The following is a 23,992-nucleotide window of genomic DNA, read 5'->3' as shown; positions in this document are numbered from 1 at the left end:
TAGAATTCCAAGCATCAAACTTTTTGAACCATTACTGGGGACTCCATTTGTGTACGTCTCCGTTGTTTGTTGTCTCCCTACTTTTCTGCCACCAACCCTCCAAGCACCTCTTACTAATCTCTATAGCGTACATGTTTACTTTCCCCTTGCTATCCCTGAACCGAAGGGCTTCAAGGAGGTCAGAGGAGCCTAGACTGGTAGCTGGATAGATTTCTTCACATTCCAATAAAACCTGTTTCATTGTTTCCCTAGCTTTACCATAGCAAGCACATGCGTCTTCATCCTTGGTCTACCTCGCTTTATAACTATGCGTTCTAAGGCATCCTGATCTCGCTTCGAAAAGTAAGGAGCTTCCCTTTGAGTTATCATAAATTGTTTCTTTCCTGATAGCATTCTTTCCCTTGAGGCAGTTAGTCATAGCAGGTTTCTTTTCCATTGCCGCCACACATGACACTGTCTCAGCCTCTCTCACTTTGCGTTTGACGTTCTTTGTTGCTGTGTGGCTGGCTATACCAGCCGCACACTTGCTGTTAAGCTAAGTTCCGCCAGCAGTGCGCCACCGGCGCCCATCGTGGAGACCATTATTTTACGCGGATAACGGCGCTTCATACCGCGTGACGAGCAGTCGGACCCCTTCGGCTTTGAACTGGATTGGCTGGCTACGTATGTATTTTCGTAACCAAACGGAACCACAGCTGCAATGAAAGTGAAAGTGAAAGTTTATTTCTTTTCAACGAAAAGAGGGCGCCAAGCCAACAGGCAAGGGCCTGAGAAGGTCCTGGTCACCCGTGAAACAGCTGGGATTGTGCACAAGAACTTCGCAACAAATTCAGAATTAATTTCTCAAGCCTTGCAAAAAGCATTACGCAGTAAGTTAACATGCATTCATGTACAAGAAAAGAATAACTAAATCGCATACACAACTCATCGTATGAGCGGTATAAAGATACATAATTTTTTACAAACATAAAAATGTCAGTCCTAAAACACAGAAACAATATCACAAAGCTGGTAACATGTGTGTAAGAGACCAGTGACAGCTGTAGCCTTAGCCCTGCAACTGCGTGCTCGTTATGAGTGTCAAACAGAAGCGCCTGTCTCTAGACAAAAAACTGGATGGTTTGCATATGCTGGACTCCGGGCAACTGTCAAGTCGACGGTGCAAAGGCATTTGGGATCTCAGCATCATCGTTGTTGACAATTAAAAGCCAGCGTCAAGCAATCGCGGCCACATCAGAAAGTACGTAGCTCGGCCCCGCACGCAAGGGACTGTGCACTGGATATTTCAGTAAAGCAGATGACGCTGTTGCCACATGGCTAAAGGATTTATGCAGACGAGACAACGCAGACGAGACCGGTGTATTTTACCAACTGCTCCCGAACAAAACCCTGTGCTATAAAGATGACACGTGCATAGGTGGCAAGCTATCCTTATTAAAGATCACAGCATTGTTTTGCTGCAACACATCGAGTATGCATTAAATGAAGCCTTTGATCATCGGTTGCTATGCCCACGCAAGATGTTTTAAGGGGCTGGTATCGCTCCCATTTGATTACTACCATAATTCGAAGGATTGGATGTCGTGTAAACTTTTTACAAAGTGGATTGTAGATGTTATCAATGAGATGGCAAGAAAGAATCGCAAGATTTTGTTTATATTGGACAATTGTTCGGCCTACTTAGTCGACACACGTCTCAGCAACATCCAAGTTAAATTTCTCCCGCCAAAGTGCACATCAGTTTTGCAGCCTCTTGATCTCGGTGTCATAAAAAATGTAAAAGTGCACTAGAGGAAGCGGCTTGTGCAGCGCATTCTGCTAAATCTGAGAATGCAGAAGCCTGACCCAGTTAACGTAGGAACCCGGTAGCTGGAAGGAATTGTCTGAAAGACTGTGTACAGACAGCGCTTTGCCTTTTGAGGACTATGTCACCTGAGACATGCGCCACTCTGTCTATAGAAGAGATTGTAACGAGCGTCCTACCTCAAGAACGAGAAGAGGAGGAGAAAGAAGTAACCCTTGTAGAGGAAGCACCAAGAATTTCTGCTAAAGAAGCACTGATGTACTTGGAAAAAGTGAAGTCCGCTGCCTAGCGGAGTGTTGTGCTGGCGAAGGTTTATGAGAGCTTGGACACAGTGACTCAATTCATCACCACTGCAGTCCTTAGTGCACAAATGCAGCAAAAGATTACTGCATTCTTCAAAACATGCTAAATAAGCAGAAATTCACATTTAAATAAGCAGCATTGCAAATAATAGGGTTCAAATTTCATTTCAACGAATGTTTTTTTTTTTTAGCTCCTGATAAATTGCAACATAGCTACCTCAGTTCAGCGAACTTTCACTTTAACAAACTTTTTCGTGGGGTCCCTTGAAGTTTGTTCAAGTGAAGTTTCACTGTATGAAACGAATGAACAGATAACAGTCAATCGTTACATTCTTCGGAATATATTCCCATTTAATTCGCCTCATAAATCTACATTCACCTCCACTGCAGTGCTCTTTGGTATGGATAGCATGTTTGTTGGCGATTTCAGATTCATTCTGGGGTCGCCTCACATTCTTAGCATCATGGTAGCTCTTTTGGAGAGCTGGCATTTTGGGTGAACTTTGGTGGCATGGTGCCTGGGCCACACATCACAAGGCTCATTGACGTGAGAGGAAGGAGGCCAAACTTTTTTTTTTTATAGATGTCTCGTTACCGATGTGCCGTATCGGCCAAGTTTACCTCACAATTGATCAGATGTGTTTGCCTGGATATTTATTATAGAAAGGATTTGTTAATTTTTGTAGTAGAACAGGTTGTTCCCAAAGAACTGCTGGAGCCTAGGAACCATGCTGTAGTGGCACACAGTGGCACATACGTCACCATCCAACTTAACGAAAAGTTGTGTAGTTGCACTAGCCAGTTACGTTCGCTCATTTCTATGACATCATGGCAAAGGCGAACTGCCTTCAATATGGGTGTCCTACTGGAACTTAAATTTTTTTATATGGGGGGGGAGGCACAAAGGGCAGGTGCAATGTGGTTGTGTTGAGGTAGGTTATATGGAATTTTTAGGTTGGTGGTCAAATATATGAAAACAACATAAAGGTATAGGTTTCCTTTTTTTCATTCCTTCGAGACAGAGGCTCACGTGACAAGCTCATTTACATCAACACGATCACCTTTGCCTCGCCTATACATGCAGAGACCTGTGTTTATCCGCTGAACAAAAAAATATTTCGGTGCTTTGTTTGTGGCCAAATTTTGTAGCAAGGTTGCATTTTAAGGCCTGGATCACTCAATAAACACTACACGCTTTTACTTGGCTAGTTTGCCCTTAAAAAAAATTAATTTAGTTTGCCTTCATCCAAGCCTCTAGCTGTAAAAAGTGTCCTAACATGGCAGCTATGATGTCATTTGATCGCTTCTGTTTGCTGCACGGCAAAGCATGGTTTTCTGGAGGATGCAAGGCCGACATGACGAGGGGCACAAATAAGGGGAAACTTGTTTTTTTTTTTTTTTTCTGGACAAATCAGACAAGCAACAGTGCCAACTGTTATATTGAACGATTCGGGTTATAAAATGCGATCTTGCTGCAATATTTGAGCAAAAATAAAACAGCAGTAAGTGCAAAATCTTTTTTTTTTTTTTTATGTTGACTATTAGAGAATACAAGTCACTGTATAGTGATCATATATTTTCCTGCCCTGTGATCTGCTTTTTATTTTTCATTATCCCGCCCTCCTCGTCCTTTTAGGGCCTTCTCAATCCTTATCCCTATCCAGAATAGAATGTCGGAAACTACATCAATGCGTGCAAAATTCTCTGCTTTTAATTTAAAGAGTTTTCTCTACTTAGCCTCCCATATTTTATCTGCAGAAGGCCACAATAGCGCTACTGCGCTTTCTGAACACTACCAGACTGAGCGACCATTTGGGAAATAGAGCAGGGAACTTTCACTGGGGGGGCGTTGACAACATCTACACTGGACTTTCTCTCCTCCTCCTAATCTTTTCCTCCCCTTCCCCCAGTGTAGGGTAGTCAACTGGGCTCAGTCATGGTTAACCTCCTTGCCTTTCGTTTATCCTTCTCTTTCTCTCTTAAGCGTTTTATGTGCATTGCCACAAGTATATTCGTCTGGCCGCTAAAGCACACCTTTGATCGTGCCTGAGATAATTCGTGAGCCTGAGACATCCGTGCACTGATTGCACCATCTACTGCAGAAGTTGGTTAAACAGAAATTTTATGGTGGGTCGCTATGGTAATATGACAGATGTCATGGCAGAGTTTATCCAGCGCTGGTGTTGCTCACATCTCTAGTTTTCTGACATTGCAGACCAGTGCAATAATTCTATGCATTTATTAACAATGCAGGAGTTGAAGAACTGCTTATGAACTGTGATTCACAGCCCTTTGATGTTGATTATGAGGTGTCTTCAAGGGAAAACGACCGCAACAAAAGACCATGTTGCCTGTGGAACAATATCTAATAAAATCATTAAGTAGCATATGTATTATTTTTTTTTTTCCAGATTTAAAAAAAACATTCAAATCTTTAGCAACATATTGCCAATAAACAGCATGTGAAATTACAGCGTGCCTATGTGTTACTTAGAAGTTGAATTTGTTGCATTTCTGATAGACACCCGGCAGCCAAATGGTTGATAGGTATTCTAATCGTCTATGTGTACTAAAAAAATGAATCTGCAGCTACTGTGTGCTTCAGGCATGAATGCACAGCTCATTGACGCTTGGGGTCCCGGTCTGTGCAGGCGGCTTCGCGGTGCCCGCGGCCTGGTGCTTACGGGCAGCCCGCACTCTGGCAGTGCGTGCTGTGGGGGCGGCAGTGAAGGATGCATCTCGCTGGTCAAAGCCCTAGGCTTTCTCCTCGGGGTGGCCATCTTGGTGGCCCAGGCCTGGTTCCTGCTGAGCGTGCGCTCCCGCCTCGACCACCTGTACACCATCTACCGACAAAATAGTAAGTGTCTACGCTCGGTTCTCTCTAGGGGCGATTTTCCAGCGTGCGAACAGCTGGGCTCCAAAAGCACCCTCGCGTGTGTGCGCAACGTAACGTGCAGACACGAAATATATTTGGATATGTAAAAATTGTACCATACACTTCTCACATATAAAAGGATAGCACTTGGCAAGTGTGATGGTTGGGAAGCACTTATAAGATATTTTAATGCGATACCGAAGTTGGTCTCAAAATGCCGTACCTGGCATTATTGCAGTTATTGCGACATCTTGACACAGAGCAAGCTTTTCTGATGTCATGTTGGAATATGGCTAGGTATGATGACATTGCTCATAAATAGCAGTAATCAAGAGTGCTATACACGTTTCTTCAGGCTACTCTTCCTTACGGCAGCTACAGCAATTGCAGGAACCGAGTGAGTTAAGATTATCGCAAAAACATGACGCGTCAAACTGCTCGATACCAAAACGGAAACTGGTTTGCAGTAGTATTGCAGTATTACAGTAACTTACTAATGTGACACATTCATGTCCAAGTCAACCCAGTTTTTGTCATGTATCTGGTATCTGGCCTCTTTCATGAAGCAGCCAGTAAAAAGAAAGAAGCCACTAGTTGGATAGGCTGCTGCCCAAGATAAAGTAAGAGCTTTGTGCCCCGAAAGAAAGGGTGTAGAGCTGCATAATTAACCATGACATCAATGCTCCTCTTGCTTTGCATCTAAGGTCAGGCACTACTTGGTCTAGATTTGAGGTCGCACTCATAATAATATGAGGGTCTGCTTGACTGCAGTCCTGCTTTGCTTGGCTAGCTCCTAGAGCTCTCTAAAGCCACAAATTACACATTTCTTAGATGTCAACTGGAGTTGAGTATGCTTAATTTTTTTTTAGGCTTTGGGATTTAGCACAATTAAGCGAGAAGTCGAAAATGTCATCTCAGTACTGCTCTAAAGGGACACTGAAAAGACACACTGAACACATCTAGCATAGATTGATTGATTGCCCTTCTATAACCCTCGCAATATTTGTTTAATGCCAAAAGACGACATAGTTGCAGCGGAAATCACTGCTGAAAATGGCCATGCAATTCCTCCGTAATTCAGATTAGCTCGCAATCGAATGGACTCTCTTGAGCAGCTGTGCTAGTAATCTCGAAGCTCATGCCCTCGCGAGCAGCACTTCCTGCTTTCTTAGGAGGCCCTTGCATAGTAGGCGCCATAATTCTCTGGAAAGTGCCAGCAGAGCAGCGTGAAGAGGTGGCACCAGTGAGTTTCCCTGTAGGATAAGGGCAATAATGTTGCTGACCTGCATTTTTTTCATGCTCAAATGCACCATAATTTTTTTAATTAATATTGTGAATGGTTGAATAAAATTTATCAGTAATAAGTAGCACATACCACAGTATGAGAGATGGTGTTGCATACTCGGAGAGTTGAAGACTAATCCCATCTTACATTTACATAATTTCTTTAGCATGTAGCGGAGATGTTAATGTGAACGCATCTTGTTTAACATGCTCTATTGTCTGTAAAAGTGATAATGTGGACTCATTGAAGCGCTATTCTATGTCTTTAGATTGACTTGATATTGCCCTCAGTGTCCCATTAAATTGTTCAAACAAGACTTGTGGACTGTGATCATCTGCTGGCCTTGAAGGAACGAGTTTGCTATGCTTGAGACCAGCTTTAACTGCCACCTCATTGACAGCAGATCAATAGCCCAATTAGTCAATCAATTTTATTGCAAGAAATAAAGGAGATCACACGAGTTTCATGGCGTCCTTTCCACTAGGGGCGCACAACTTCTTCACTATCTACCCACAGAATTAATGTTTGATTCCACTGCAAAGACATCATCGTAATACCATGTTGTCCCTCTCCGTGCCTGTTCTCGTGGCACTTGGAAGGTTCCAATAATGTGTTCCTCATCAGTATGCACTATAATCCTTTTGGATTGCTGCCCGTGTTCATGTTCACCCACTGAGAATTGCCATGAGTTCAGCCAGTGAGAATTGCTGCACTGATGACGTACCATTAGTGTTCAATGCGTTGATGGAAGCGATCCTGGTGGCAACCTGAAACTCGCAGAGTTTCAAGGAACTGTGCCTTTTGTATACAAAACCAGCACTGCGGTGTTTGTGCTGTTCCACAACAATTTCTGTCTACTGCTTTTTGCAAGCAGATGGCCCCCAGCAGCTTGTCAACATACAATGCTGTGTTTAAGGTAATCATCAGAAGCAGCAAGTTGGGCAATCAGTGGCCACTGCACTGGACTGCGCCAACATTTAGTGCTCTTTGGTAATTGGCTGATTGGCTGCCTTTTTAATGGCAACATATTAAACAGCAAAAATCCAACCTGATGTTTTCCCGCAAGTTGGAGCAGTAGTATCACTGCAGTAGGGGTCTTGTGCATTAGTGGATAGTATCAAGTTTCACTGTGTTTTCCTCTTTATGGGTGAGTATACAGCCAAACTCTGTTATATTGACTCTGATTAAAACAAGTCCTTGGAACATTTGGAAGCTGCAGTAACAATACATAGCAGTACGTACAGTGTCATAGATTGAAAATCATATTTGCAATTCATAAATCGAACTCAGCAAATCACCTCTTTGCATAGAAAAATGTTTGAATTTTGTGTGTGACGTTAGAACATTCTGAACTGTTTGCTGCCGCCCTATGTTGAAATATGTCGGCTTCTTACAAAAAAAATAAACGCCGTCTAGTGTGAAAGAATGCCTTTACATCTACACATCTGCTTACTGTAGGTCCTCCGACATGAAAGGCAAAGTGCCTCTCATTTTATGGCAGCCTGTAGACTAGTTGGCAATTGCTGCAATTCGAGTTGGTGATGACTGATGACCGCAATTTTTGTACCTGAAAGGATGCAACAACACGAGTTTTTTGGAATGTCAAGTTAAGCCTTGTTGAAAACTGTGCGCAGAGCTTTGTTTTCGAAGAGAGATGGCGATGCGCCGCCATGTTTTTTTCTTTTATTGATAACTACATGTAACATCAGCATCTGGTTGTTCTTTGCCTAAACATCTTGGGGAGCTCTTCTCGAGCATATAATTTTCGGGATATGATCACTATAGCGAGATTTCACCTTACTCAGCACCAGTCATGTCAAAATATACCGCCAACACTGCTTCTGGCACTGTGAGAAGAGAGCAAGCTGATGTCTGCTTCCCGTGTCTCTCCCAGAAACTCTGTGACCATCCTCTGCCGTTCCTTTTACGACTTCTCCAGCGAGGGAATACAACATCAGTAATCGTTGTCTGAATAAATATGAACGAATAAAACCTTTATTTGGAGAAGGGATGGCTTTATAGGCTTCGATAGGGTACAGGAGGCTGTTGGGCAGGATTACGGAGGTGGTTGCACTAAAGGTGCTGCAGTCTGGCTCAGGTCAGTCCAGTGAAGTCACTCTCTGTGGTAAATAACCATAGTGATAGCAGGCAATGTTTCTGCATTTCCAGAGGGAGATTATGGGTGAGGAGACCCCTCCCTGTAGCTGGTGACACTACATGCTGGAGTAAATTTATCTCGAGCATCTTGTGTTGTGGGACAGTTCCATAGCAGTCGTTTGATGTTTGGTTTGCTTCTTCTGTGCGACATAGTGCGCAAGATATGCTAAGCTCCTCAGGTGTGTTTGTGTCCTCCTCGGTGTTGACAGATGTGTTCCTTCTTCTTTAAGCCTGACATTGCTTCGTGAAGTGGGGGTCAGTGTGAAGCCAGACCTAGCTTTGTGTATTAGAACCTGGCAGGCTTTCTGGTAGGGTAGGTTCGGGAGTTGTGATCATCTCCTTGAGCCCTCTTGTTCTGGATTTTGTCTTTCAGAATGTGTTCCTTGGGGTAATTAGAGCTAGACCTGCAGAGGACACTGACATTTTAAGCCTGACATGTGAAACATTAAAGGAGCACCTCAAAGAACATGAATGAAAGTAATAATTTGCTATATTCAGTTTAAGTGCTGAGAGTAAAAGAAGGTCAGAAATATATAAAGTATGCACCTGGTTCCTAGTTCCCAATTTTTGTAAGTCAGATCATGCAAAAAAATGTTGGTGCGAATACTACCCATAGTGATGCCCATGCTATGCGGGAAAGCACTAGCTTCGCAAATGTGAAAACGGGTAAGGTACAGAGGTCTTTTGTTTTTTCTTATTACAACAGGCACCTGGTTGCTGTTCTGCTGCGTTCTTTAGGCTCACCAAGCAATGGTTGTCAGGTCACAGACCATACAGAAACTTCGTCATACTTGATTATTGCGTCCGATCAGCTCTTCTGGGCAAGCAAGGTGGTTTGTTTGCGTTCAACTGGTGCTGGTGCCTCCACATGTATTGTTCAGTTCCTGTACAGTGCTGTACAGTAATGTGGAATGTTGCACAACATTGCGTGCTCAAGATGGAATCAAATACTTAACTGAAATAACATTTAATTGTATTTTCTTATATGAATGTAGTATCCATGGCTAGAAATAAAGATGAACATGTTTTCATGTGTATTTGGATGGGGTTTGGGCTTTGTGGGGTTAAAGCAAAGCTTTCCTTGTAGAGTCGGTAGGATTGTGATGCTTTGATTGGTTGTTGGAATTGAGGAAAGATGTGGTGAGGAGGGACGGTGTTGTAGTGTAGACTGTGCATGCTATCATCTACCGCCATCATGGAGTGGGCACGTGTGCTTGGTTGGCGGCAGAAAGGATGCAACCGGCCTTGCATGTTGTGTCAGGTAGGATGTGTTACATGTTACGTAACACTACATGACGAAAGTGAGACAGCCATTTAGGATGAAATTCGCATGCAGCAGTGCGTCTGGGTGTCATGCCTGTGCTAGATTATGAGGTGCAGCCGTTCAGCAGCCACATAAAACAATGCTTCAGGTAGGCAAAAAAAGAAAAGAGAACGGAGAGACGAGCGCAGTATGGTTCAAAACAGTGTAAGCTTCGCTTACTTTGATGATTGTCGTCAATGGTTTCAGCAGCCTTTTCTATCTCTTCTTTCTAACATTTTTATATCTTCACACTTTTCTATATTCTTTTCTATATAATTTCTGTATTGTGTTCATGATATATAATGCAGAGATGGAACGGTTTGGCAAGGTGCCCGAGGGTGTATGGATGACTTGTTATCAGAACCAGCTTCATGCAATGGGGAAAACGTCCTTACAGGAAAGGTTGTAGTAGTAAGGCTCAGCATGTGCACGCACGACTGAATTGGAACAGAAGCTTTTGTCATTTAGATTGAGAACTCAGCCATGGGCCTTTCGACGCTTGCGAGTGCATGTGGAACCTTCAATCATTGAATCAATCACTCAGTCAATCAATTCTTTATTCAGCATTGTTCCAAGGTGCTAGGAGCGTGGTTGAAAAAGCTAGCAGATGTGTTAGCTTGTGAGACACCATGTTGCCAGTCAGCTGCAGTGGCAGCAGCGTCATTATAAGTACACAAAACAGGTGTCTTATAAAAGAAATTGTGTCGTCAGCAGTCAGAATTATATGATAAATAGGTTATAACAAATTATCGGTGACTCCTGGAACTTCCATATTATATCAAACAAAAATAAATAAATAGAAGACAAAACTCCCGTACTTTCCAGTGTATAAGACGAGGTTTTTTTCTGAATTTTTCGGGGGTGTGTCTTATGGAACGGTGCGACTTATGTACGTTTTTTTTTTTTCGGGAAAACTGTCGTCAAAATCAGATTCAATGTTATGGCCACGCGAAGCTCACTGGTTGACTTAATTGCGACGGGTTCTGTGTGCGCTATCGAGGTGGCAGGTACGTTCTTCACGTGATCGAGTTCCCGAGCGCCGTGCGAGAAGGACGGAGCAGCAACGCAAGCGGCGGCAGGCCGACCGCGAGTCGGCCGACCCCGTATTCGTCACATCTGCAGAACGCTGTCAAAATACGGCGCGCGCCGCTGCGCAAACTACGCAGTTGCTACCAGAGTACAAGACGCCCCCCCCCTTGCTGCCTTCCCGCTTTCCTCCCTTGTGCGCGACTCCGCTCACCGTCGGACGCTCTATGGCGTGCGAGGACGATGTTATCGCCCTTGGACTTTATACGGAACATGGCGGCAACTTCGACGGCAGAAATGCACCTGGAGTCGAAATATATGGCACCCATACGCTTGCGCGTGACCCCCGTTCACGGAGTGTAACGTCACTGTAATTTTTTTTTATCGCTTCAGCGGTGCGACTTTTTATACGTTTTTTTTTTTCGGAAAAACTGCCGTTTTGAGGTGGGTGTGTCTTATACAAAGGTGCGACTTACAGACCAGAAAATACGGTATCTGCATTTCAAACAGACACTTTCCATTGTGTTTGAAAACCACAAGGAAGTTCCACATTGTGAGTGCATGCGAGTCCCAGGTGTGGCATGTTGCAAGATCTGCAGACAGGGTTGTGAAGAAAGCACGCACGGTATATACCCAAACTTCAAATAGTTTCCGCCACTGATTGGTGTCCAATGAGTATGAGTGAAAGGACATCTGCAAACAAGATCTCATTTTGGTAAAAACAGATAGCAGAGATCACGAAAGTAATTGCGGTGAAACAGCAAGGCAAGCAACCACCTTTTTAAATTAACGACCTCAGCGTGTCTCATAGCAGACGACAGGCACCCCTAGTGGTCAGGTGGGTTAGTTCATGAGTCTGGGTTCTGCATCACCTCCGGCGAGCGGTACTGGCGGCGTCATGAGTCAGGGTCTGCGTCACTTCCGGTGAGCGGTAATGGCGGTGTGCTTTCTAGTTTCGAAATGGAAGACAAATTTAGCGAGTTGCTTCTGATGCGCGCGTTCGCATTTCGCGCACACCATTTTGCACCGAGCCTTCTCCGTAGGAGCAGAATCACTACAAATATTTTTTTTCTTACGCGATGCAAAATTTTGCCGTAGTCCTCGACTATCTCGAGCGTCACGCATGATGCAGCGTACAGGCGGATTGCGCCTTAATTCGGAATTGCCACCGTTGTTCAGTGCCAGTCTCAAAACTGCGCGAGGATGACAGTTGGGGTAGGACCGGAACGTCAGCGTTACGTCAAACTACGCCACGTTGACCACGAATCAACGCGCCCGAGATAGCATTCGCGCTTTCCCGCCATCTTTTCTCCCGTCCCGTGTACTCGAGCGCCACGCTTCGCGCTGTTGCCGGTCCGGAAACTTGCGCAAGTCCCTCTATATATAGCTCGTAAAAAGAGAGGTGCTTCTCGAAGGTGTTCAGCTCCTGCGGAGGATCCAGGGTCGAAGTCTCGTCGAACCCGCAATGCGCCCGTCGTCCCACTCGCGGTCGTCGACCGCGCGTCGTCTGCTCGCGCGAAAACCGCGTGCCGTCTGGCCGCGACGCGGCGTCTGCCGCTGCCGCAATGGCGTCGCGCGCGGGGATTGATCGTTAGCGCTCCGCGCCGCCGTATCGATCTGCTGCCGGGCCCGTCGCGGACCGCGCGTAGTCGTGGTCTCGAGGCGCCGCGAAGCTGGCGTGCCGTCCGGATGCCTGCTCGGGCCCGCCGTTCAAGAAGATGAAGAAGCGCAAGGAGCTGGACGCCCTGGTGTCGTGTCGCGCGACGGCGCCCCGCGCCGTCCTGTCGCAGCAGCAGCACGCGGTGCAGGAGCTGCTCCGCAAGGGAGCCGTCGTGGCCGCGGGCCCCCACGGCGGCCATGGCTCGGACTCGTCCGACGTCGAGACGTCGTCGTACGCGGCCCTCGCCGCTTACCGGTTGCCCGCGGCGCCGTGAGTGTAACACCCCCCCGGCCTGTCTCGAGGCGGGAACAATCCTCCCTCGAGTCCGCAGTCGCCGCCTCCGAGTCGTAGCTACGCTATCTGCACCGTCTGGCATGGCCGATAAAAAGGAAAGGGGGAGGGGGTCGATGGAAAGGATGGAAGCAGATAGATTGAAATGCAAAAAAAAAAAAAGTTATCCCTTTAAACTTGGTGCTTTGCTTATGTGCTATGGAGACATGCAAAAGAGAGAGAACTTAGAAATAAGGGAACCAGGAGTGGCCAGGGCGTTAAGTGCTGTCATTCCAACGTTCGTCATGCTGCATTGTGTGCCATGAGTGCCATGTGGTTCACGGCAGTTGCAGATGGCCGGGTTGTTCGTCGGTGCAATGCAGAACCTGTCACAAAATAGAGAGGGGGTGTCGATAGGCAAGGACTGTCCAAGTTGTGGAAAGAGGCCACTGTTTCCCTAGTTTAGCCGCTGGGGCGAAAAAACAATTGATTGCACGTGAAAACATATTACGCCAAGCAAGCATCACCAAAGAACTTATGAATCTGCGTTTTAACACTCGTGGGTACTTATTTGTAATTTACGGTCAGATGTGTGCAAAATGATAAGGAAAATGGTATAGGGATAAACCTTCTGGAGTGCTAAAGCAGGTTACTGCACTGTATGCCTGCCATTTCGTGCACATAAAAACGGGTATTTTGTTTAATGCCGAGACAGATGTGTGAATCATAGCCTCCACGCCAATTAGAGATACAGCATCCTTACATAGACCTCCTTAGCTTTATTGGAAACGGGCATCATATTCCCTAATTGTGAGTGCAGTATATTTGGATGTAAGTCATGCGTATAAATTCTGTGTTGGGAAAAATGTGGAGGGAGATTCTATTGCTAAGTGTGTCATAGCTGATACCTACACCCTCCTAAAGAATTCCTGTGGTAGAGCGTTTTCTAGACAGTATCTTAGAACTGGTGGCTCCTAAAAACAAAGTTTTATAGTGCTAGACATAATTCTAACTTCCCGTACATGTTTCTTCTATCCAGAGCCACTGTCGTTGAGATAATGTTGTTTCAAAGCTGCTTTCATTTAAGAGCGGTATCAGTCATAAACCCCATGTATCTGCTCTGATTTATCTTAATGGGAAAGGCCAAGGTGGTGACACTGTTGCCCCTTGACGCAACCCAGGCCGGTGCGATGGTGGGCCTGGCTACCTGTGGGGCTGGTGCTGCTGGTGGGGGCAGCGGGGGCGCTGGTGTGGTTGCACCTTGCCCTCAGGCAGGACCTGGACAGCCTCCGGGCACACCTGCACCGAGGTAATACTGCCGCACGCATTGGGTAGTTAGTTTTGTCTTCACTTCTGCTGCAGTCACGTTGTGCTCTTTTACTTGCCATGCTCTGCAACTCGATTTAGAGTTTGGCCAAGGTCCCAGTACAATGTTGATACAGGGTATAGCGGATGCATGTGAACATCAATGTGAACGAAATGGGATGGTGGAATGCATATCTTTGTTTACTTATACTGTCTTTACACGGTTTATCATTCTGTCAAAGTGATAGTACTTGTCTTGGCCGCATGTTTCTTAGGGACCACAATCCTGCCTTATAAAACATCCATAAAAGTTGTCATATCTTAGATACAAGTTCATCTTGATTTTGGGAAATTGTAAAATAGGCTGGATGATGGTGGTTAATATCCAGTTTATCAGTAATGTCAAGTTTGGGACAATTCTGGACAAAAAGGTTTACAATATACAATATGCAGTACAGCACATGACAAGATGCTAAGGACATGAAAATATCTGCCATAGCTCATAATTCACGGGCTGAGGGACACCTCATTCTAGTTCACATGCCGATCATTGTTATGTTTTATTATCACCATATTTTACCATTTATTGCAGGTATTAGTTATATACTCTCATGGGCAAAGGAACCACCGACAAATGGGGTATCAAACTAGAACTTCACCCAAAACTGACAAAAACTGTTATTTTTATGGAAAACTGAACTGGGTCAAAATGTTACTTTTTTTGTCACACCGGAACGAAACTGACCAAAAAAAAAAAAACAAGTTTCCGCTCTAGGTTGGTCACCTTCTAGCTTGTGGCTCAACCATGTTATCTCGCCTGTAGATGAACATGAATTTGTGGTTGTTTTAGAAGTGGCAGCATTGTAAGTGCAGTTTTAAAGGTGTCATGTCTCCGGGAGGCAGGCATGTTAACAATGCACTCATGAGCGTTTGATATTGACGACCGTCACATATGTCTTTGGGGCGCTGGGGAGACCTGTATAATAATCGCTGAAATTAAGAAGCATATCCTAGTTGGGCAGTTCCTTTTGATTAGAGTGGTACGTAAATGGAAGTAGGTGGAATAGAAATGATGTATTGCTTATGAGGTTGTGCTTCCACAGCCTGATTGTTTTTTAACTGCTTGCAACTTGAAGAGCAGCATACATACCTTTTTTTTTTTTTTGCCTTCCTGTGCAGCTTGGCATTGAGTTCTTGTACAAAATAAGTTCAGGCTGCTTTCCTGGAATTATTCTTAGCTTATGCAAGCAGACATAAACTGGTGCAAACCAGTTTGAACCATTATTTTTCTCTTTAGAGTTTAACCATAATTTAATCATTTTCACTGAACCGGGACAGAAAAAGTTTCAGTCCGACACTCAACAGACAAGTCAGGGCACTTGTTTGTTTCAACCTATGCGCCTCCATGTGATGTCTGCATGGTTTCTGCCTGCACACTTATTTGAGACCTGCACTACCTTTGGCGACTGGACACGTACACCCCGCAAGGTCATACTCTGGAGTTACTATACTTGGAAGTGATGGTCCTGTACTCTTTGCTTACCTGTCCATATTTTATTTCTCCATAATTGAACTCAGTGTCAAGGACATGCTGTTCATGCCACAAATACATTCTTCACTTCTATCACGTGGCCCTTGCTTTTTGCACAGAAGTTACATAAATGTGCAAGTTCATTATCACTTTGTTGCCATTACTCTAAAAGCCCTAACTCACTGTCATTGACTGGCATTCTGCTATGAGCGCAAGGTTGTGTGTTCGATTGCCGAGGGGGGTGGTATGCAAAAGCACCTATGTACTTCGCTTTAGATGCACATGAAGGAGCCTCAGGTAGTCAAAGCTAATCGAGAGCTCCCCTATATGGCATTTCTCATAGCCAGAGTGTTTCATTGGGATGTTAAAATTAATTCAATCAATCAATCCAAAAGCCCTCGGTCGTGTTTGCAACGTAAAGCCATGGTTACCATACGAGTTGTGGGAAGACATAGGACGCTATGCGTAGCTTTTCTTGGTTCCACTAGGCCCTTGCTGAGCCTGTGCAACACTGCTAACCTTTCGTTTTCTTCACCACTGAATGGCTGCTAACTCGCTCCACTATACTGTATCTGCAGCACTATCTGTGCTGTTCTCGTGGTTTATGTGTAATCATTCTGTTTGCCAAGCACAAATGTTTGTTACTCGCCTTGGATAATTCATGCAATGATTCGATGGCTCTTTTGCAGTAAGATGTGTTAATGGGCATCCAAAAAGCTAGCTTCCACTTGCTAAGGTGATTGGAATTGATTCGATTACCGGTGTGTCCATCTGTCAAAATATCTGTCAAATATCTGTCAAAATTTTTATCCACATTTGCAGATCACTTGTAGGCTTTCTTTGTTGGAGCGTTTATTTTAGGAGATAGCACATTTCTCAGTGTTCATTCGTTTATTTTTTAAACATTTGGTTCTGCCCCACGACAATGTCAAAAAGCAGTGATTATCAATAGAAATGCGCTGCAACAGCCAGCCTCCTTTCTATATTTAAGGTGCCCTGCCGCATGGTTCCCTTGCAGTGCCACCAGTTGCCTTCCACATGCATTTGTCTGATTTTGGCTCACGTTTCGTAATGTTCATGTTGCACTAGGTGCACCTGACATTTGCCTTTATGCTTTCGACAACCTCTGTACTTGCTTTTACACTACCTCATGCACGTTCATTCTACTTGTCATGTTCTTGATTTACCTAGTTTGCCACACACTATGCTGCGGAATGTGAAATAAGCGCCATGTGCCAGCTAGCCATGGGGGCTTAGTGGCTGTGTAATTCTGCTGCGTATCACTTACTGTAGTCCGCGGCTTGCATTCTGATAGGTGTGAATGGCACTCATGTTGTACTTGGATATAGTTTTGTGTTAAAGAACCACAGTTGATAAAAATGAATTCGTATCCTTTACTATGGCATCTCTCCCTGACCGCTCTGTAACATTGAGAAGTTAAATGCTGTCCATCAATACTTCAATCAATTATCACTCAATTAATGAAGCATTCAATCAATGAGTTAATCAGTTAGATCAGCGTGTGGAACTTGCACGGATCGCATGCATAGCAAAGGACTGCATTCTTTCAGAATATGCTGGTACTTTGTATCGTGATGGCGCAGTACGCAGAGAGCTTGTGCTGGAATTGAAAGAGAACCCAGGAACTCAATTCCAATGATGCTTACCATTGTTATAGTAACTTTGCCAGTTACACGCACACCTGAATGCTTCCAAAATACTGGCTGTTTCACAGTAGTGGGCTTCTCCTCATGGGAGCGCATATTGCAGAGAAGCCAGCTTTAAAGGTACCTTCAAATGGCATTCAGAACTTCAGATGTAATCAAAGCTATGTCAAGGTTCGCATGCACTTTTTTCCCCTGTGAAACCGATTCACCATGCCAAAATATTATTATGGCAGAAGTAAAGAAGTGCCGTGCTCAGCATGAATGCGCCATGCTCCTAAACTTGTTTCACGGACACATGAAAAGAGGATGCCGGGCATATTGAGCGCTCAAAATGACTTCAAAGTTGATTCGAATAAATTAGTTAAGCTTTTGTTAAACTAAATGATCAGAAAGTAAAGAGCTTCGTGTCTCCTCAACCAATTTTTCATCTGTTCTTGTCTGTCAGTGCTAAAACAAGTTCACTGTGAATAACAAACTAGCCCTAGTTACCACCCTGAATGCTCCGGAACAGTACCTCCTAATATGCTCACTTGTGAGCAGTGTCACTGTTAGACACACATGCACATACTTGTGTAGGCACTTTCCCGTGGTTCATGTAAGTACTTTCCAGCCAACAGCATTGAACACACTGTGAATTAATATTGATTGGTCGCGTACAAAGCAGCAGATGTTTTACAACTTTCACAGACTTTTTTTTTACATGTCTTTCAGCTAAAGTTGCAGCTTAATCGTTTAGCTGTGTTTACTGTTCTAAAGGTGCTGAACTTATTATGGCATGCACAGTTGACTCATTTGTCATTTGAGGGTCAGTTTTATGCCTGGTTCAGTTATGTGCCACCTTGAAGCCACCGTGCTCATTTTTGTACCATTTACTGCACACATCTACAATGGTATCAGTACGCATAGCCAAAAAGCATGGAATAAATGTCTGGTGTATTATTGCTTCAAAGACAAACCAATAAAGCTAATGTGTCGTGTTAAAGGGGCCCTGAACCACTTTTTATCGAAGTGGACAAAGACATTTGAAGTGAAAATAGGCTATTTCAGAAATACTTTGCTGCAAAAAGTACTTCAATGCGTGCAGCAGAAGCGGAGTTATTGGCAATCTAACACGGCCTCCACTGTGCTCCCTTTCCTCCTTCAATACCTTGCACTGCGAAGGCTACGGCTGAGTCGGGCGGGTCCACAATGCTTCGCCTTCGAAATGTCACTGTGGCACGCAGTTCAAATTTTATTATGGATGTTAACGTAGACACCACGACTTCCGATTTTGGTGCCTACGACGCACTACATGTAAGCCAAACATGGTCGCCCACAGCGAGCAGCCAGTGGACTTGTGGCGGCACCCCGCGGCGGCCGCGGTGTAGCCGACCGCAGCAACCAATAGCAGCCGCGTATTTGAATGTGCTTTATTACGCAATAAAGCACACAGAACAGAGTGAGTATCATGTCTTCTGTTGAAACGAGAGCGTTTAAGAGAAAGGTGACATCACGCTCTGGGGCTTGCGAGCTCCACGCACCCCTAGACAGCAAAACTTAGCTGAGATGTTCACAGCAGCGTATGCTACCCGCGGCCTATGTTAGTTCACCAAGCCCGAGGGGTGGTTCAGGGCCCCTTTAAAATGGGGATGGTGACTAAGAACACAAGGAAACCAACACTGAACAGCTGCTGGACTTCAAGCTGATGTTCAGTTTTAAGAATTTCTTCTTAATGTTTTGTGGCAGTGCATACAGTGAAAAGGATTGTGCAAGACAATACCAAGTTAAAACTTGATGAAACAAACTGCAATTAGCTATTGATGACTCTTTTTCGTGGCATTCCACTTAAACACTACTGGTAGATTTTGGTGTCAGGCCAATTGGTAACCACTTCTGGTGCATTTCTTAACTGTGCAAATCATTGTCACAAGTTGCACGGTTAGCAGCATCACTGCGTTGCTAGTGGTGACAGAGGGAATCAGTGTGATGCATGTGCAAGGCACAAGCTTATGCAGTGATTATGAGTCAGTTCTTGTTCTTTGTCACTGCAATGTTGCCATACAATCTTGGATTAATATGAGGTGCCATTGCGGAACTTCCTGCACACCCTGCTTTTCCTGGTTTAAGTTTTCCAACCACCTATTAGCTGCTATTTGAGGTGCCACCTTTCACATTTTCACTTTCCTTCCCAGCAATGTCAGTTTGTCATCACTCATCACTGTTTTTTATTGTTCAGTATTGATATTGTCAAAGTGCAAGTGGGGCAGAAAGATATCTACAAGGTACAATCACAAAGCTAGGTAGAGCAAGTGCGACCAAGATGAGCTTGTCTTCGTCGCCATCTTTACTGCAGCCACACAAGGGTTACCTCCATCTGTCGCTGTTCCGTATTAATATTTTTGATCAGCACGTATAGCTTTCAACATCTGCAGTCCCATTGTGCTGAGTGCCCAAACTTACGTGCAGTGGACGTGGATGGCAAGAAGCTGCCGGCGCAGCTGCACGACCTCCACGGCCAGATCAAGGGCCTCGAGCAAAACCTGAGCAGCACAGCCACCGAACTGCATCGAACTGCGGCGGACCTCGCGACACTAGCCAAGCAGGTCAGTGCATTTCACACCTCACGGGTGCCGTCATCATGTTTGTGCGCATTTCCTTTCTTTAGCACTGGCCCAATACTTTGCTGTCGGGTATGCTGATCCTGTCATAAGCAGTAGTCGTTTGTGTAGGAGCCTGAAGTTCAGACAAAGTGAGAAGCTATTGCGCTCTGATTCTCATCACTGTCATAGGTGAGCAAGCAAGCGTGACTTCTAATAGCACGGCTAGGTGAGCTAGTTGATGCATGATTTCGAAGCAAGCGGCACTAAAGAAACAGGATCAAATAGCGCACTGTCTTGTGTCATCTTGTTCCATCCCATTTTTTAGCACTGTTTACTTTCAAATGACTTGTAAACTTCGGTGCACTTGTGATTTCGTTATCATTACAGAGGTCTCTGTACTTTTGAGCTTCCTTAGGTATTTTCTTTCTGTGCGAAATTCATTGATGTTCGAGTTAACACATACCAGTACTCCATCCTCTTCAGTGCTGATAAGTGTTATCTGAAGCATCAGTACTTTTTGCTGCCGATCTTGGAAGGTGTATTTCTTAAATCTGGTGCTAGCAGTGGATTTCTGTGAAATGAATATTGCTTCATTACTTCTTGGCTTCAGCTTCGCAATTTGTATCTCTAAAGTAATTAATTTTGAAGTTAATGAGTGGAACTTTTTTTTATTATCAAACATCACTCTGTAATTTGTCCTGCAAAGTAGTGTCCGCTTCTTCAAGTATCCAATTGGTGTAACAGAATTGTGAAACCTGCCACGGGATATCTTAACCACTTCAAGCGTTAATTAATTCTGTTCATTGAAAATTTAGTTTCATCACATTTCGTGTACCTTTGGAATCTTGAAAACCATACAGCTTCCAAACGAATTGGTATTTTTAATTTTTTCAGTGAGTTTTTTGAAGTTTACAAAATGTGGACTCTATGTGAGAACTCTTTACAAGAATGTCAGCTATGATAATATCAACTGTTTCAGGTCTAGCATACTTGAAAAGCATCTGTCCACACACTTGAAATATATACCTGATGGAAGCAAATTTTCTTCTTATAGCTAACGCATTTAACAGGGGTGTGACACTTCTCTCGCAATGTCTGCATAATCAGATGGATAAGGCGTCTGACTTCGGATCAGGAATCTGCACGTTCATATCCTGTCGCAGACGTTCGTTTGTAATTTTTATTTACTTTTTGTAGCTACGCGTTTAACTACCTAACTACAATCAACGTCCAGGAGGAGTAGATTTTAATGAAGAGAAGGGAGGAGAGGTCAGCCCGGAGAGCGTGTCTCTAGCCTGCTACTCCTCACTGGAGTAAGGGGAAGTGGGAGATACAGGGAGAGGTAGGTGGCAGGTGATTATGATATCGTACAATGAGCTACTATTTACACACGTTGTCCAATACGCGGTTGTGCACTTCTCACACACTACACGCAGGAGTAGTGTTGTCCACACACAACGTCATCGCACAAACACATTTCGCACATTGCACACTGCACAGGTCCTAGAGACGACCGTCTAGGCCCGTCTCACACATAAAGTTCAAAAGCGATCTTATGGTGCGCTGGGCATGATCAATGCTCCATAGACTTGACGCCTGTTTGCGATTCCGACTTCCACTTTGGATGCGGAGAGGCCAGGAAACACTGATCCATCGATTACGGCTTGGTGTGGCGTACACTCGCAAATACCTTTACAAGATTGGACAAGAACGGGACCCTGATTGCAGCGTCTGTCACACTCCCGAGACAATAGACCACATACTTTGCGTGTGCCCTCAATATGCGGCGAAGCAAAGGACACTAAAGCATAGTGTTGACTGTTTGGACTCCCGCCCCTTTTGTTTTAAGAAGCAAAGGTTTTAGGCGCGTGGAGAATCAACGTCCAATTTTTCAGACTCCCTAGGGGCCGCGAAAACATCCGAAAAATCTGGCAGTTCGAAAAAACAAATGCATGCCTTTTACTGCTCCCAAGGGCTCAAATTGCCACAGGCACGTCCAGAATAACTCGTCCTGCCAGTACACTTATTATGTGTATCGTAGCTCATGCTGTGCTACGAGGCGGCGGGTGCACGCGTGCATAATTAAGGAGAACATACCATGTCCCGTGGCAATTGCCCCTTCCCACTATTGATGTGCTTCACCGCAATACTTCGCGTATGCTTCACTGCGTGACACTGCTGTATTGAGGCGAAGCCGACTTTCAGTAACCGGCACCATGCCACGCGGCGTGCTTTCCGACTTTCCAAGACATTGGCGAGGATTACAAAGGCGGAGTCGGCGCCATTGATAACAGCAGCGAATTGTTTCAGTGACACGGCGCCGAACAAAAAGAAGCTTGATAGCGAACGTCTAAGTAACTAGGCCTAGCGTTGCCGCAGTAGTGGCTATGACTGCCAGCGGATCTGTATGCGAGAGCGCCAGTTCGAGGAGGCGAGATAATCAAAATGGTGGCGGTGGCGGCATCGAATAATGCTGTTTTGGGCAGCATTAAAGACATGAACACATGGCATTAAACGCCTACGAAGAAGGTTTGTTGTGTCTGAAATTTCAGACGTTTTGATGCATTGACTGTATGGGTTACGTGGTGGTGCCGCGAAGACGTCTGAAAAGTCGGGCGTCCGGAAAATCGGTCATTGAGTGTACCTACCTAATGCATATAACTACCTAAAACATTGCAAAAACAATGAAATAAGTGAACGCTATATAGAGACAAACACACAGGGCAAATATCCAGCCATGTGTACCTTCCAACTAATTTTACTGAGACACTTTACACTTATTATTCAAACTTGCAGTACACATCCAATCAGAAATGTTTCAAGATGTTTCCAACACATCTTAAATATCAGGTTTAATTAATGCGTTCGATTTTGATGCGCTATCTTCACATGTACAATTGTGCACATAGCGCCTGAAGGTGTTAAAGGTCAGTTTCTATTAAAATATATAAACCAGTATGTGTCACACCGTCCTTGCCTTGTTTCATTCTGGTTAACCTTCCTTTGTTTCCTCTCTTATGTCGCCTCTGCTTCGCCTTTTTCTTACATCGTCCCGTTTTGAGCTGACAGATGTGTAACTGAGAAGCTATTTCATTGACCAAAAGCAACCATGAGCAGGACAAGCTGGCCATGGTGGCCAGTTCACAAGAACTGTCTGGTGAACCGCACGTGCTCCCTCTGGTGGTGTTTGCAGGTGGCTGAGCTCAAGGCGACAACTGGCAGCTTGCAAGAGAGCGTAGCCTCGGCACCCCAAATTAAGGGGCTCCCCAGCGCTGTCACCGATCTCAAGCAGGTGTGTTTCTCACATTCAAGGGTTCGGTGATCACTCGTCTGGTCAGGTAGCGTCGTAGTAGAAGAAACACACTCAAAAGTCAATTGACATTTCGTAACTCATAAGGGTTCCGTGTTTATAATGCCTCACAGCGGCATTGTCAACAAGGAAACGTATTGAGTCTGAAACATCTGTAGACATTTTAATTGACCAGAGACCAGAAGCCTTTGTGTTTCTTCCAAGTGTGTTTCTTGTGTGCAAATTTTATGGTAGTCAAAAGGGAACGCATGTACGACCGTGTTTTGTGCTATGTTCACATTGGCCTTGTGTGGAAACTTAATCTGAGATCTGAAGAGTTCGCGAAAATCTACACTAGCGCAGGGATACTCACACCGTAGGAACAGTAGGCGCGTGAGTTCACATTAAAGAACCCCAGGTGGTCGAATTTATTCCAGAGTCACCCACTACAACGTACATACCTACTGTTCCTACAATATGAGTGTCGCTGCGCCAGTGCACGTTTTGGCGAACTCTTCAGGTCTCAGATTCAGTTTCCACACAAGGCCAATATGAACGTAGCATAAAACATGGTCATAGATGCACTCCCTTTTCACTATGGTGAAATTTCACACAAGAAATGCACCTGGAAAAAACACAAAGGGTCACTGGCCAAGTCAAATGTTTATAGACGTTTCGGAACCAATACGTTTCCTTGTTGACAATGCCACTTTGAGCACTACGGCGTGCTTAACAGTCAGATAGTGTTTTTGGCTCATAAAACCCCAGTATTTATTTCATTTAAATAACACAGTATAGTATGTTTCATGGGAAACATAACTACTGTTCCTACTATGTGAGTGTCGCTGCGCCAGTGTACGTTATCGCAAACTCTTTAGGTGCGCAGTGTTTGCCGATCTGCATAATGTAGTCGAGATCAAACACTCAGATTGTCACATC

At 44.6% G+C, this 23,992-nt stretch overlaps 1 protein-coding gene across 2 annotated transcripts in view; it reads left to right on the top strand.

Moving 5' to 3' along the window:
* LOC119433314 (EF-hand calcium-binding domain-containing protein 14) overlaps nt 1-23,992 on the top strand; it is a 44,878-nt gene that overhangs the window by 6,813 nt on the left and 14,073 nt on the right. The window contains exons 1-4 of one of the 2 annotated variants that reach the window (XM_037700468.2): nt 12,248-12,682; nt 13,864-13,991; nt 19,631-19,767; nt 22,958-23,056. In XM_037700468.2, the coding sequence (XP_037556396.1) occupies nt 12,471-12,682; nt 13,864-13,991; nt 19,631-19,767; nt 22,958-23,056 (576 nt within the window). In that variant the 5' untranslated portion in view covers nt 12,248-12,470. Of the gene's footprint in view, nt 1-4,757; nt 4,964-12,247; nt 12,683-13,863; nt 13,992-19,630; nt 19,768-22,957; nt 23,057-23,992 lie in introns of those variants that run through there. The other variant, XM_037700467.2, reaches the window with a different exon arrangement.

The sequence above is a fragment of the Dermacentor silvarum genome, chromosome 11 (assembly GCF_013339745.2).
Source record: "Dermacentor silvarum isolate Dsil-2018 chromosome 11, BIME_Dsil_1.4, whole genome shotgun sequence".
Lineage (NCBI taxonomy): Eukaryota > Metazoa > Arthropoda > Arachnida > Ixodida > Ixodidae > Dermacentor > Dermacentor silvarum.
The sequence above is the reverse complement of the archived record's forward strand: the minus strand, read 5'-3'. Positions and strand labels throughout refer to the sequence as shown.